Genomic DNA, 16,396 nt, shown 5'->3' on the forward strand with positions numbered 1-16,396 from the left:
ATGCAAAGAGTTCATGTTCAGCCCGCATGGGCTTACAAGACACCATAAAATCCAAACCAGCCAACACCCAAGTTCAAGATTTATGTTTTAAAACAACATTAACCCTTTAAAACCTGAGCAAATTCACTTTTTTTTTTCAAAAACATTAAAAGAATACATAAAGCAACCAAAAGAAGAAATGACAGAAAAACGAAAAAAAAAACAAAAAGAATTCAGTAAAAAGTAGGAAGATTACCTGAAAATTGGATTAAGACAAAAAAAAGTAAGCAGAAAAGACTGTTAAAAAAACATCAAGGCAATGACCTGGAAAAAGGTGTGTGTGTGTGTGTGTGTGTGTGCGTGTTGCACCAACGCAAAACACAATCCATCAGTAAACTGAGCCAGCCAAGGAAACCATCTGACTCAAAGAGATGAGTAAGAGTAAAAATAATGACTTTATTGCATATATTAACATTTCTCAGGTTCAGAACAGTCACAGCAACAACACTGTGGTCCCTCACTCTGACGTTGGTTATCATGACGGACTGTTTATAAAGACGGTCAACGTGACAGCTTCCTGTAAGAGACGCCAGTACAGGTCATAAGCCCCGCCCCCTCCATGGGCCCGACTGAAAAATAATTTAACGTGTAGTTTGAGTTGTGTTCATACTGTGGCTCCACCTCGTCATTGCTCCTGCACAGACTCTGGCTTCAAACCACATCACCATTACAAGATGACAGCTGGTCCTGGAGTTTTTGGCTTGATTTCTGTACAGTGGGAGATTTTGGAAACGTGTCGATCATCTTAATACACAGTCTGTGTGAGGGAGCACTGTGGATTACCTCAATGCAAAATAATGATTAATAATTTAAAAACACTATAAGAACAGTTGTTGAAAATAACCAACTGATAGAAATAATAAATTAATAAAATTAAGTGATGATAGTCTGAACAGTTGGTTTCCAGTGTGCAAACTTCAGCAGATGAATTTCTCAGGTGCCATTTCCGCTCAAGTTCAGATTAAGATACACAGCGTTCAGTCAAAAAGCTAAAAAAACGAAACTAAACAATAACCCGGTGACTGATCCATGTCCACACAAGTCAGTCAGTACGTTTACATGATGCTGAAAAAAAATGGAATTATTGTGTCAGTCCAACTAAAACTGGACTTTTAACTTTTATAAATCCCTCTGTCACACTTCCTGTCCTATCAAATAAAAGCTCAAAAAAAAGAATTCTTGAGGTCGCACTAACACACCTAGACACTGCAGTTCAGGGTCGACTTAGTCTCACGTATAAGCCTGAACTGAACCTGAACTGGTCCAGGTGTCCTGAACATGCTCCGTAGTTCTCACGGCGGGGTTTGACCCGGAAGTCAAAGAGCATATATTAAAAAAACGGGAGGAACATAACAGATAACTGTGGAGAAAAGAAGAGGAAAGGAGCGAAAACAAAGTTTGTATTAATTGTACAGCGCTGAAAAGTTAACCGTGTTTTCATGGTTCAACATGCAGCCTGTCTGCAGCTTGCTAACTTTTTTGGTCAGTGAAGTAATAGATCAACCTTAAGAAGGTCCGATAGCAACTAGCTGAAAGGGGACGTATCTCCACCTGCTGAGGAGGAGTCGGACATACTTCCATCAATAAATGGATTCTCCCCACTGCTTGCATACTGGGACAAGGACAGCAGTCCAATGAGATGATCCAGCCATAACTGTAGCTCCATTAAACTGTGCATGGAGACGTACTGAGTGGATCCAAATTTATTGCTAAAACTAGAAGTCCTAAGTGGTGTCTCATTTCACTTCCTCTAATGTTCCCCGTGATATCTGTCTCTAAAATACGAACATTACAGACAGTGATTTGTGTCTCATGACAGTGAATTCTTCAGTCTCCAGTCACATGAACCTTGTCATGACTCAGTCCAGCAGCTGACATCCAGCTCCCTGTCCTAACCTACAGTTCAGTGTGTCTCCAGTGGTCCTCTGTCTCAGTCCTCCTGTTGGTGCAGAGCTGCAGCTGTGGAGCCGCCTACATCAGTCTGTGAGGCTCCTCCCTGAAGCTGACGTCACAGAGCAGGGACAGATGGTCAGAGGGGTAGTGGTAGGAGGGGAGGCGGTCAGGCCCGATCTGCTCCTCTGTGGGAATGTCCAACAGGCAGTCTACACTCAAAGCATCATGGGTATACCAGATATAGTCCAGAGTGCTGCAGCTCTCTCCAGAGGGGCGGATCTTCCACGTGGTGTAGGCGGGCTCCGTCTTACCGTCACCACTCAGCAGCTTGTAGGCGGAGTCCAGCCCAAGAGCGGAGGTGCTGAAGCGGCGGTAAACGTCCTCTGAGGGCTCTGCGTTAAAGTCCCCGCACACCACCAAAGGGACGGTGCCTGCTGCCACCTTGTTCTGCTGGCTGCTGCCGCCTTGAGTGGTTATGCTGCGTAAACTCTGCAGTAAGTCAGCGCCCTGAGCGCTCCGCAGCCTCTCCCAGCCGCTGCGAGCTTTCAGGTGCGTGACGGCTACGCACAGCTGCCGGCCTGTCACCTGACAGCTCAGTGTCTGCACGATGGCGACCTGGTTGGTGGGCAGCATCATGGCCGACAGCCTCAGGTGAGCCGTGGCCTGGAGGGAGAAGCGTGAGCGGCGGTAAAAGAGAGCGCATCCGTCAGGGCCGTTATTCTGCTCCACGTCCAGACAGGGAGACCAGGGCTTGGCCAGGAAGCTGCCATGGTAACCCAGGCTGGCCAGGATTGGCTTGAAGGTGTCATAGTAGTGGTCCACTTCCTGCAGGCACAGGATGTCTGGGCTGTAGGTGAGGATCTCCTCCAGGATCAGGTACTTCCTCTCCTGCCAGTTGAGAGCGTCCAGAGGACAGCGGATGAAGCCGTCTTTCCCCTCACCGAGAGCTGCAAACACACAGACAGAGATCCATTTTTATGCCAGATTCATCCATGTTCATCCTCAGCTCACTGCAAAGCTCTGAGCTGAATGACAACACATCTTATTCAGAGGTCTGTAAAAACTTTATGGAGGTTCCTTCTCTTCATATGTCTCTGACTGATTCAGTCTGTCTGTCAAACTCGGTGCAGACTAACACAGATCGATGTTTGAGTGCTGCTTAGGAGGAGATGGATGGTAATTAGTGACGGGGCACACTGCATCTTGCCGCTTAAGAAGCTGAAATCGGCACGGTCACGTGGGTGTTGTGTTCCCATCAATGCTGATCAGAGCCGGAGATAAATACCTACGTCTACTGCAGCGTCATGTGACTGGGGGTGAATGCGCATTCTCATTGCATGAAAAAGCCAGACATTAGTGAGACTTTAGGTGTGACTCCAAAAAAGCTGGCTCGGAGCACAGAGAGAGTGAGACTGCATAAGCCCTGCCGCTTGTTCAAATATTACATTTTTTTTTTTACTGAGAACCTGAAGTACTGTACCCAGTAAGTCACCAATACCAAATACTTTGTGCTAATACTGGAATCTGTTCATATGTGAACGGCACCCAACCCGAGTACAGTAGAGGTTTTTCAGTCTGGACCAACTGGTTGGCTGAATGGCACACAGAGACAGACACAGCCATCCACAGAGTCACGCTGCTATCACGGTTAAAAAGTAACAATTCCTGACTTTGAATACAATTTCTTATCTTCTCCAGTTCACTAGAATGTGGTTTATCTACAGTCATGTACCTTGTGCCAGTATGTTCCACTGCATGATCCGTATGGATGGGTTGTGCTTGTGGCTGCAGGGCGCCATGCCGCTGGGATAGACCAGATCCCGATGTGGCCGGGCCGGACGCCTCTGCAGTGCCTCCTCGCATTCTCTGAGCAGCTGGTCCGGGTCGATCTCAGCCAGGTCCTGGTCTGGGTTCTCCTCTGTGTACGGGTCTGGTTGGGCCAGGGGGGCGCTGTTCAGTGACTGGGCCAGTGTGCCAAACATCCTGCTGCTGCTGCTGCCACCCATTGGACACACTGATGGAGAGGACACTGAGGAGAAATAAGCGGCGTCAGTACGGGAGCTCTGTGCTGCTGCTCATGCAAGACCAGGAGAGGCTGTAGCAGAACAATGTGAGTGAACTGCAAGTGTGCTTTCGTGCTGGACTGAACAAGTTGTGGTTATGAAGAAGCACCATGTGCTGTTTGCTCTGACGCTTCTGCTTCTGCTCTCCACGCTCCATGACAGGTAGAGGTATGAATCATGGGTATAAAATATTTTGGTCTGGTGGTGCCAAATGACTCCAGAGTTTCTGGAGACCATGCTTTGATAGTTTTTAGTGCCATTTTCACACTATGTCACAATACCCATAAGGCATTGAGAGAGGGAGTCACAACCCTCACACAGTGTTTGTGACTGTTTTGGATGTTCAGTGATGCCTGTGAAGCCAGTAAAAAACAAGCGTTGCCTCTATGACCCCAGCAGGCCGGAGGATGAGCCGCACTGAACTGAGAGACTTTACACACTCACCGCCAACATCAACACAGTCTGCACTGCAGACAGGACAAAGGTTTTGTTGCTATTTTGGTTGCTTTGGCAGTTCTAAGTTTGAGAACATTAAACATTTGTTCAGAGCACTCACTGAAGAGCTGAGCACCAGAAAACAGGTGACAGTCCAGTCCAGTACGTAACACTCGTCTCATTTTCAACAGACTGATATCAGCCTGATAGTTCTGTCCACTATATATATATATATATATACATATATATATATACAGAGACTTTAGGAATTTGGATATTTGTTTGTTGTTTTTTGCAAAGGACAAATGTAATTTCAATTTTTGTGAGAAAAAAATGAATGAATCAATAAATAGTTAGTATGCTCTGCTTCTGCTTCACAGGGCTTTGTCAGGCTATTATGAGCAGTACTAATTTGTCACTGATAATAAAAAATGATCACAAGCTGTAGTGTCACAAAAAGAGCATAGAAAGGTCACAGCTGACCCAGAGTTGAACCCTCTGCTGCAGCACAGAGCAGGCGAATGTCAATATCTTCCATAGTGAGGACACTTATCATTTCAGACACACCATCAAATAAACAGAGTAAGACTAAGATCTGTATTTTCCATATTACAATAATTTGCATATGCTTCTGCCCTATCTATCACTGCGTGAAGGAAAACAGTGCTGGAATTAATTTCATTGCTTTTTATGGACAGAGATATTCAGATATATTCTGAAAGTCACATTATCTGGAATGAATTAAAAACTGTTAGCTGAAAACACAACCACACAGAAATGTGTGTTTTAAATAGCCAAGTAAAATAATGTCATGTAATGCCTGGGTTATTATTTACTTAAACCACTGAATTTGGGACAGGCGTCTTTAAGGGACAGGTTTTTAATTACTTTCACACGAAATTCAGCAAAGATGGAAATTCAGTCAAATTATACATTTAACCCTTTGAAACCTGAGCAAGTGGACTTTATTTTATTTATTTATTCAGAAATGTGAGAAGCTAATGAGCAACAAGAAAAGGAATGACCCAGAAGTTAGCAAGAAATCTCTTAAAAGTACAAGGAAATAACCTTAAACTCTGTCAAACAACCTGAAACCTGAAATGAAATGAAAGTTTAGCTCACTGGATATTTTTTAAGCTTTTAAGCTTTTTTTCTACATCTACTAATCTCTTTTTTTTGGCATCTCTCTTGTTTACTATGCTGATAATACCATCTTCTTTGGTGCCCAATGTGTCAGCAAAATGAAATGAATGATTCAATTGTTGAGAATCTAACCAAGATAACCATGTGTGCAGCATGTCCATACTGACAAAAGTTAACACATATACACATATTTGTGTGATCCAAGCAGCTAACTAACTGTAACTCCAATAACCTGGTTTTATACTTCCCTTATAACTTGTATAAAAATGAATTGTATGGTAACCAGACCAGTAATGGAGACCATTATTTGTCAAAATGTATAGTCACACCAGCTTGTAAAAGGGACAGGGTGTTTAATTAGCCTTATGTCTGAGGCTTTACAGTTAATAGTTGACAGTTCCAGGACCTTCATTACATCGATGCACATATCATACAACCCTATAATGCCATACATCTGTCTGCTGCACTGACTTGCAACATTGCCAATAAGACCTCATACTCCCAGAGATATGACAGCCAAACAGTCAGCCAGAAGCTGTGATGCTACACAAATATATCTCAGTGCACATCAGGTCCTGTCCTCCAACACTGCTGCTGGACACTCACCATCATCCTCTGCTTCCCTTCACAGCAGTAACCGTGACAACACTGTTAACAGACGGTCAGAGCCTCCCCTTCACCTCCTCTGCTGCCTGTCTGTCTCTCGTCTACTGCTCCTGTCATTCTCAGTATCTGTGTAGTATAAATGTCTCACCCATAGCTTCCATCTCTGCTCAAATGCTGTCCTCCCTCTTCTTCCTGTGTCTGAGGACCAGACAATCCACCTGTCATTCCCTCCTGCCCTGATATCCTGCTCCACTACATCCGTCTGTCTCCTCTCTCTTTCCGCGTTCTGACTCATCCTATATCTGTCTCGCCCTCCGAGACATCTGTCTCCCTCTCTCTGAATCATCAGTCTCTACCCCTCCCGCTCGCTGGCTGAGAGGGTGACCTCTAGAGAGCAGGGAGACACAGTGAGCCTGTCTCAGACATGGAGGGACAGAGAGAGACATGAGGACCAGTGAGGTTTCTTTATTATCAATATTGCAATGATGAGAGGTGCTGACTGTGGACAACAGGATGCTCTTTAGGGGGAAAAGAAAGATGAACATGAGAAAGAGGAGAGGTGTGTGTGTGTGTGTGTGTGTGTGTGTGTGTGTGTGTGTGTGATGAATGAGGATATTGCCTAACTATTAAGTAGGTGGGGTTTTGATAAGAATGGGCATGTTGTCTAACAGGTGTGGATGCCAGGGTACGCACGCACGCACGCACGCACGCACGTGTTCTGTGGATAGCTGAGGACAGAGGAGGACGGACAGGGAAGAGACAGAGTGAGGGTTGTCTCTCTGTTACAGCTGTACATTTTGTTAACCTGGTTAGTTCACTAATCAGATTTTGGGTCACTGTGCACTATTCCCTTCAGCTGTGGAACGCTAAAATACTACAGAAAAAAAGGATACTCGATTACTCGTGCATACACCTCAAAGGCCAAGGTAACATGTTAACCAAAATGCTCTTTTTCACTGCTTTTCATCACAAGTGTCCCCCTAAAAATGTTTTCATCATCATTTCATCTATAATTGTATGTTGTCAGCATACAATTTAGGAAATATGCTCATCACAGTTAGCCACAACCCAAAAATAACAGCTACAACTTTCTCCAAAAGCTAAAGCTATTTCATATGCAGTATTTCCCGTTGGCGTTGTCCTTCCTGGATCCCTTACAAGATGGCGGCAGAGATAACAAAGATGTTCTTCTTTCCATCTCGTGACGAGCCTAACTTAAGTGGATTGTAAAATATCGGGTATGGAATTCATCTGCAGATGCTCCGGTTCAAAATGAGACCAAACCTTTCTATGGCTGTCAGTTTTTGAGTCACGACAAAGGCCAAAAAGTGGCATGCAACAGACAACGAGGCTTCTTTTTCAGCTGCGAGGTTTCCAGAAATGCTTTTCGCTCTGTGCTTAGCAACATGAGTTTGTTGAGGACGTTGTGGCCCTGACCAGCTGGCTACGAGGAGTGAGAAGTCAGCAGTCAATAATGGCATCAAACAGCCATTAAATCCGGTTTTTCAACAATCCTGAATTACCGCGACCATGAGAGGTCCTTGAGCAGAACGTTGTAAATGTGAACACAAAATATTCGGCTGATGGGTCCAGTAGTATGAGCTGTGGACAAACAGCTAAAGACTCTCATATGACCAAACGCGTGATGATCCCCTCCACACTTATTACTGACAGACACCACAAACTGTGGTCCCGAAACCACCAGACAATTTCATCAGGTCCACTCAGACAGTGGAATCAGTGTTGCTTAATTATGTCCTCCTATGTCTTCCATCATATGTAGTTATGGCGATTCCAAAAGTCTGAAAGCTGATGCCTTTGACGATGATAATGTCTTCAGTCATACAATCTCAGGGGAGTGCCACTGACTGGACCAGATTTCATAACACTCTGGGCCACATGCTAAGAATACACCTACAGATACAAATATCAAACAAAGTGGACAAGGCAAAACACACAAACACACACACACACACACACATATGCATACATACATACACAGTTTTCAGTCTGTCCACTGGTTATCCACCTCACGCTCTTGGTCTCTTCCTGCCTGTGCTCCTCTCGGTCATCCTCTGCTCTCCCAGGACCTAGACTGAGTGGGAGCACGCAGTGTGCTGGACGTGACGATGGAGGGACAATGTGACTCTCATGAGACAGTCCCGCTGAATGCTGGATCAAGGAGCTGAATCACGCATTAACTAGCCCATTCAAGAAAGCTCTGTCTAACCCCCCCACATTGTCCCTCCATCGTCACGTCCAACACACACACACACACACACACACACACACACACACACACACACTGCAGCGTAGACAATTCAGGAAGGAAACTCAGTAGAGAAGAATGTCAGTGATACTTGAGTCACTGGTGGCCACATTGTCTTTGTTTGCATTGTACATTCAGTGTACAGTATGTCCTCTGACAGCACTCATAAGACACCAGAAAAGAAGGCGAGTGTGTCCCGCTGCCAAAATGCCAACAGTTACTGTAGACAGTAGATAAATAGAAAAAGCAACAGTAACAGACACAGTGGCCTCAGTATAAAGTTGTTGCTAGCAAAGTGAGTTACGGACCAATCAAATCTTTATTTATGCATCAGGAAACCTACAAATCAGAGTAACACCACTTAATTTAAACACAAAGTGTAGTTTTCCTCTGTGTGCCAAAGAAAGGAGCACGTGGTGGCAGAAGTCCAGCTGGAGGACTGAGTGAAGCTGCTGCTGAATAATCAAGCAGACCGCACACATGCGGATCAAATTCCAGCTCATCATCGTCTCCTCTGCTGCGGCAAACACATGGCAAGTAAGTGAATTACCAGAGTGACATATTAGATTAGGTGGTACAGGCTGGAAAATGAATCAAGGATTGTCCTGTATTTATGTGACATTCATCACAGACTGAGGGCTCTGTGCAGCTGCAGAATCCCACTGAAAGCTGTGTGATATCACAAAATGTATCATTTGATGATTAAAAAACAAAAAGTCCATCGTTCTATCATATTATGCTATATTGTCTATTTAATTTATGCCATCTGATAACGCTTTGCATCCATCCACGTGGCTGCAGGGGCGTCTACACAATACACGGCACCAAGCAAACAAACATGGCGGAGCTGGAAAGCGATACTGGTGTTTTGATATAATACCGTCATTCATTCAAGGGGCAACCCTAATATGGTCATCCATACTCTATCGTCCAAATATGGTCACTTCTGGCTCCAAAGATGTACGAAGGCGACAGCCAAAATGACGAAGCTTCAAAACTGGAGTCCACAAACCAATGAGTGACTTCACTGTGTTTCCATCCTTTCTTTGATACAGTCAGACTGCGGCTGAAATCTCTGATAATCTTCACTAAAATCTTGTCATGTTTGACCACTTACAAAGATCAGCTGTTTTCACCACATCTGATCAAGCGAGTGCGTAGTAAATGTCATTCTCTCTGATTCTTTCATGTCATAACTGTTCTAACAGTCCTAACCTCGTCACCGTCCTCAGATCAGGCTCAGGCTGAAGTTTTAGCCCTGTTGTGTTGATGCTGCCAAACTAACTCTGGGGATTTAACCTTTTGAAGGAAGATGATATAGGCCTGACTGATTTATGTAAGCACAGCGTGCACTCTCTTGATAGTTATGTAAGTGGAACTGACCAATCCCATTACAGATGGAGGCCAGTAAAGATCTGCTTGGAGTTAGATTAAGAGTTTCAGCCTCCAGAGAAACAGAAACTATTAAAGTTTCTAATTTAGGGCAGCAGTTTGCTGACAGAGGCCACGAGGGACTGTGCATGAGGGTGTGTGTGCGTGTTTACTGCAGGCGTGACCTGATCACAGGCATGAAATCAGAAACCTGACGTGATTCCTTGTGACAACACCTAGACTAGACAAACCTTTAACCTGGTCAGACCTGCTTAAAGATGTTCATCATCATCAGGCTTCATTTGGACAGTCATGTAACAGGCATGTGTCCGTTTTACAGTACAAACTTACACATCATCGTGTGGCGCTTGGTTTTTACCAAGAATATGCTATACTATGAATATTGCTCCTAAAATAATCAGGTGAACATAAACACAACAAGGAATGAAAGCGTCGCTCTGGAGCTGCTGGGTGGTTCTGTTCACAATATCAATTTAATTCAGATTCAAAAAATTCCATCAAATCTAAACCCAATGTACTGTCAAAGCAAACCTGGATCAACGGTACTGTTCTAGTCCTGCATTCAGACATGTTTCACAAATGTTTGAGCCTTTAACCCCCAGCAAACTGCTGTGACTTCTTTCAAAAATATGGAAATCAAGGTAACGCAAACTGCAAATTTTTTTTTAGCAGATTTTGAATTTTTTTTTTAAGTGAGGGAAGAATCCATAGAACTGTATTCAAAATGATTTTTATAGAATTATCATATATTACTTTAAATTTAGATAATTTCCATGTTGTTGTTTTTTTCGTTTGTTTGTTTATCTTTTTTTACTTTCCCATTCTTTTGTTAATTTGTTTTATTGCCTTTTTCCTCTTATAATTTTCTTGTACTTTTCACTAATTTTTTGCTAATGTCAAAAGTTTCAAAGGGTTAACCTTGTCTTGTCACTGTCTGATCTTAACCTAAATCAGCAGTCCGTTCTTTAATAGTGTCGACTGCCACTTTATGTCAAATTCTCTCTTCCTTGAGGGAACATCTTTGTACTGCAGGATGGTGGTTTCCTGGTGCAGCAGTCTTTCCTCTATCTAAAGCCGGCAGGTGAATGGAGTGTATGAACCCGTCAGCAGCAGGCTGAGCTCTGGCTCTCCACACAGTCCTATCAGCCTGTTGGTCAAACAATGAAGTGAGGCACTGAATGCGGTGTGATAAGAAGAGCAGTGTCATGGTTTGCAGTGGCAGGAAGGAAGCAGAGGCTGCTGGAGCAGATTAGCAGAAAGAGGTACCTGCTTAAGAGCCACATCAAGAACATCCTGTATCCAGTTTTAGAGAGGGAATAAATAGAAGAGGTGACTGAGCAGGAGCAGTGCAGGGCCAAGGAGCACCGCCAATAGAAACTCAAAGAGGTCATGTTCCTCATTTCATTAGAGGTTCTGTTTGATTTAGTATGTGAGAATCTCCAAATACAGCCACACATTAAAAAATGTACTAACAGCTGAATGAGGATAACTGTCAAGTTGAGGATTGTTAATGATCGTCACATACTGGCAGGAAAAATCCATTTTCTTGTTCACACTAAAACAAGTCATCCAAATGATTTGACAGAAAACTAATGATAACAAATTAAATTCATAACAATTTTGATGACTAATTAATTGTGTGTCTTTTATCGGGAAAAAAATAATTTACAGATTTCATCTTAAAGGTATACTCTGCAGGATTTCCCTGATAAAAGTATTGACGAACACAGAAATGATCCCCCTCAGTCATCACTGATGACACTCTCAGTGTGTGGCTGTGTATTTCTCTGCAGACTGCCTGGATTCTCCTGGACGCAGGTGATGTTGGGACTTTATATAAAAGGTAGCAACCAATGTACTGTAAGCAGCATGCATCCAAGAGGAGGCGACTAAATTAAGACACGGCTCAGAAATACACAAATGGAGCGAGGTGAAACAGCAAGTGGACAAAGCTTGTTCCAAAAGTAAAGCTGTTTTTTTCCCTTTTATATGCTTGAAAACTGAGTTAGAGCTTAAATGTTCAGTCGAATAATTGATACTTTGATCAACAGAAAATTAATCAGCATCTATTCTTAATTTCATTTTTTCTTTTTTTTTCCAAGAAAAAATGCCTGAAATTTGTTGGCTGCAGCATCTCAAATGTGAAGACTTTATTTTTTTTTTTGTCTTTCAGTAAACTAAATATCTTTGTTAACTCTTGGTTTGACATAAGACATCTGAGGATGTCACTTTTAGAAATAATGAAAGAAATGTTCTACATTTTTTTGACATTTCATGATCAACTAAATTACTGAATTCACCAGAGGAGACATTTTGAACATTTAATAATTCACTTTCAAACAACTGGAATGTTTTGAAGAGATGGAGCAGCATCTCTTTATGAAATATGCAGGAGACGCTGGTTAAACTTAGAAAGCAGGGACTAAAACAAAAACAGTCAATCTCTGTGTGTGTCATATACTTGGCCAATCACACTTACTTTGACTTTGATCATTAACAATGAGTCAGTCAGTCAGTCAGTATTGTGCCAGTGTTTTTTGTCCTGGAGATGCCAGGTGGCAGCTTTTTTGAAAGAAGTGTTACTTCATAAAAATGCGTGTATAATCACGACTTAGATATATAAAAACTTAGACTGGAAGTATTAGGGTTAGTAAATGCAGCTTTTACTTTGTTCAGAAGGTGGCATGACTTACAATGTTCAGGAACACATCATGTGTCCTGTCTAACCAGCCATTTGGCAACATTTCCTGCTGCCTCAGCAGTATTTTGTTATAAATGAGTATTTTGGTTTGTTCCTACAGGTAGAGGTGAGCGAGGCCTCCATGGAGGGGAAGGAACCCTGAGGGGAGATGACTGTTACATCATCAGCCAATGATCACAAACACGTGCTCACATTCATGTGTGCTGTCTGAATTTAAAGAAAAACGGTGCACCTCTAAAATATCTTCAAATATCTGGAATCATTAATGTCTTGATATGGAAAATCCTGATAAACTAAGATTAAGTTTTATCATCAAAATCTCAGCTTCACTTCCACATTACATTTATATTAGCATAAGGTCAAATGAAAAAAGGACATTAGGGAAAATGGGACAAATAGGTTTTTGCATCTTTGCCTTTTAGAAAAATAGCAGCCAGTCACCAAAGATGTTCACAAGGTGTTGCTATGTGATTTATATGAAACAATCATTTTTCTTGGATTGTTATAACTAGTATGGACAGAGCAAAGAGCTAAAAAAAGACCATTCAAGGACTTGCCGGGAAAGCCATGTGGCATGTTGGTTTTCTCATGTTGGTCATAAGAGTCCAGAAGCTAAAACAGTAAGGGCATAACAACAAAAATGGTTGTAGGATGATGCGTTTTATTAAATGTCTGACTCATAATCAAAATATTTCCGTACCACTCTTTACTATTCATGGGAATGGGTTTACAGTGAGTATTTAATGCATTCAGTTAGAATGGGACAAGTATGCTAATAACGCTAAAACAGAACATTTTTCTTAAGTAAAACCAGTATTTGTTATAGTATTTATTAATAAAAAAAAAATAAATACTTATATTCAATATTAATACAAATATATAATATTTATTATTTACATATAAATATTAAATACTTAAAATATATTATAGTATAAATATCATAATAACAGTATTTATTCTTTGTTTTAAACTTGTTTTCTGACTATCAGATGCCATAAAATTGTAAATTATGCTATTTTGTGCCAAATGTCACATTTCATTTTAAGTATTTTTGTCATGTCAGCCACAATACTCAAGTATTACCCATAAGTGTTACACACATGTATGTCCATTGTAAACAATATGGCACCAATTAAATAGGCTACAAAAGAACAGGGCAGAAAAGTTGGACAATTTTCTTTCATGAATTGCTACAGTCTACATTCATAATTTAAAGAAATTATAACTAAACTTATATGTGGATTTAATCATTTAAAAAACAAACATGACTCTCCCATTTTACCTGAACATGCATTGGAGTGAGGCTGGGGTTCTCGGTGTGTTTGAAAGACCAACGCTTTGTCATTATTTTATGTGCCTACATATTTTCCTTATAGAAACACAGCAGAGAACCATATGGAGCTAGTCTTCAGAGTCTCAACTTGTTTTCTTGATAATCTACCAAAAAATGTCCCACATAACCCAACTTAGCCCTACACCAGTGGATTGTTTCATCAGCCACACTTCGAGTCATGGAAAACACTAATGAGTCCGCGCACCTTTAACCCTTAGGGCCAACTTTATTATTACTCACACTCGTATCGCTCTGCACACAAAATGCTCTTTTCAAAATCAAGCTTTAAAAAATATCAAACATTAATAATATTTTCTGCTTTACCTGAGTTAATTTTTAACCAAATCAGTCCTCATCATAAATAAAATTATGATGCCACTATGTTTTTAAATGAAAAAAACAACAACCCCAAAACAAATTACAAGTATGATCAAAAGAATGATTTTCAATATATTAAGTGCAAAGTAATTATCATTTTTGGATGATCAGGACAATGTCAATGATTGGCAGCAACATTGACTGTGACAGTGCACCTAGTGGAAATAACATGTATTTTATCCATATGCTAAATACGGTTAAAGATAAATAAAATACAGACCTCATCAGCTGGAAAATAGTGAAAATGACAAATTCCAAAGCAAAAACCCAGAATGACATCAAGGAATAACACAATGAATGTTTTTGTGCTCTGGTGGCTGTGGGATCAAAAATGTCAAGTTTGAATGGATTTCAATGGAGCATTTTTTGCAGTTAACTGTCGGAATGCAACAATTTAGTTTCCACAGTGTATTTTAGACTTACTGTAGGAGCTGAGCTCGAAATTCAGACATTAAACAAAAATCTTGCCAAAAGTTATGCCATATGCATGAAAACGGCCTATATAAGAATATTTTAAAAAATAGAAAAGAAAAGAGGAGAATGAAAAGTGCGTACAAGCGTGCCAAAGAGTACCTAAGGGTTAATGTTCAAATAGTCTAAATGTAAGTGAGAAAGATCAGTTCGGGTCAAAGTATCACTGCTGGTGAGTACAGGTTCAAACAGTGAGGTGTTCCGGGAGGTGGACGGTAGGCCTACCTTGTGCTACCCCGGCTGTGGATGCTCCACTCGGCTTCAGTTGAGGACAGGTGCCTTTGACTCCCCCTCCTCCTTCACCGGCGTGAAGGTACCGTGTTCCCGCCGGGGCTGACACCGGTCCCGGTGAGAACGGTCTCCTGGCTGTCGCCCCCCCGCGCGAGGACACACGCAGCTGGCTGAGTAACGCCGAACAACGACGAGCTGGATTCATTCTTCACTGACCTGAGTCTGCCGGACAACGAGCTGAAAGTTACCGGCGATGTTACCGCTGTCTTTTCTCCCGAACTATAGAAACCGAGCCATTTATCCAGCGAAAAGCTTGAGAATGTTCCCCACACGCGGTTTCACACGGTAAACTTCCTTTTGTCTTTCCGCTTTGAAGGTAACTGAAAGCCGGCAAAAGTTACATCATTTTTTCTGGTGAGTCACGGAACTTCAGCTGTAGAGAGGGTAGCCAACAATGGACTAGTCCAAAATACTTTACCGAGGGCTCCAAAACACGTCAGAACTAACTGTTTACTATAACAAGTGAACACAGTTCTTTGTAGATGTACCTGACTGTTTAGCTTTCCTTCGCAAACGGATTCACTTCTTATTTTTAAAAAAGCTTCATACCGTGCTCCCCTCATGCCGACAGTGGCTTCGGCCGCCCTGGCGTTTGTACCAAAGAGGCGGTGACCTGCGAAGGAGGGCGTTAACGTTTCCTAAACAAGCAAATCAGCTCTTAGTGCGCTTATTCGTAAGCAGAACAGCTCTGACGTCAATAGCACGCCTCTCACGTCTGTTCCCAGCACTGTCTGCATAGGTAATTTATAACAGATCCGTGGCGTAGGTGGTTCCCCTCAAAAGATATCACCTAGGTTCCCCTGAGAACTCGTCCTGTAGACTGATTCATAAGAACAGCGTGGCCTAAATGAGCCAACACACTGCCAGCATGTAGACAGTGAGCGCGGTGAAGGACAGCAGGAGCCGTTCATTTTATTTTTTATTTTTCATAATAAAATGTTTGGGCGATAGGTGTCAGCTGTTACTATAACTGAGGTCTTGATTTTATAGAAATGATAACGTAAATCCTATATAGTCCACAAAGTCATCTGAATCTGGTTTTCCTCTGCGTTTTTTAAAACCCAAAACGCGAGTTAGTAAGCTTTATGTAAATGGGAACTGCAAATTTCAGATGACAGTGGGGAAGTACTGTTTGACCCTTTTAAACCTGAGGAAATCGGCTTGATTTCATTTAAAAACATGGGAAGAAAACAGTGAACAATGAAAAAAGAAATGTCCCCCAAATCAACAACAAATTAGTAAAAAGTACAAGAAAATGACATGAAAATTTGTAAAAAAAAAAAAAAAAAAAAAAAAATCAACAAAAAAAGAAACCAGAATAAGAAACAAAATAAGACAACAAGACTGGAAAGGGTGCATGAAAATCGTAATAGTTTTGTAAC

General features: G+C 41.8%; 1 protein-coding gene across 1 annotated transcript; it reads right to left on the minus strand.

The window, feature by feature from the left end:
- Window positions 1–415: 415 nt before the first annotated feature.
- nocta (nocturnin a) lies at window positions 416–15,574 on the minus strand. The gene is made up of 3 exons (XM_042492816.1): window positions 14,949–15,574; window positions 3,665–3,961; window positions 416–2,879 (listed from the first exon to the last, which is right to left on the minus strand). The coding sequence occupies exons 1-3, from the start codon at window positions 15,157–15,159 to the stop codon at window positions 2,011–2,013; spliced, it is 1,377 nt and encodes a 458-aa protein (XP_042348750.1). The 5' UTR covers window positions 15,160–15,574; the 3' UTR covers window positions 416–2,010.
- Between the last annotated feature and the right edge of the window lie 822 nt (window positions 15,575–16,396).

The sequence above is a fragment of the Plectropomus leopardus genome, chromosome 9, assembly GCF_008729295.1.
Source record: "Plectropomus leopardus isolate mb chromosome 9, YSFRI_Pleo_2.0, whole genome shotgun sequence".
NCBI lineage: Eukaryota > Metazoa > Chordata > Actinopteri > Perciformes > Serranidae > Plectropomus > Plectropomus leopardus.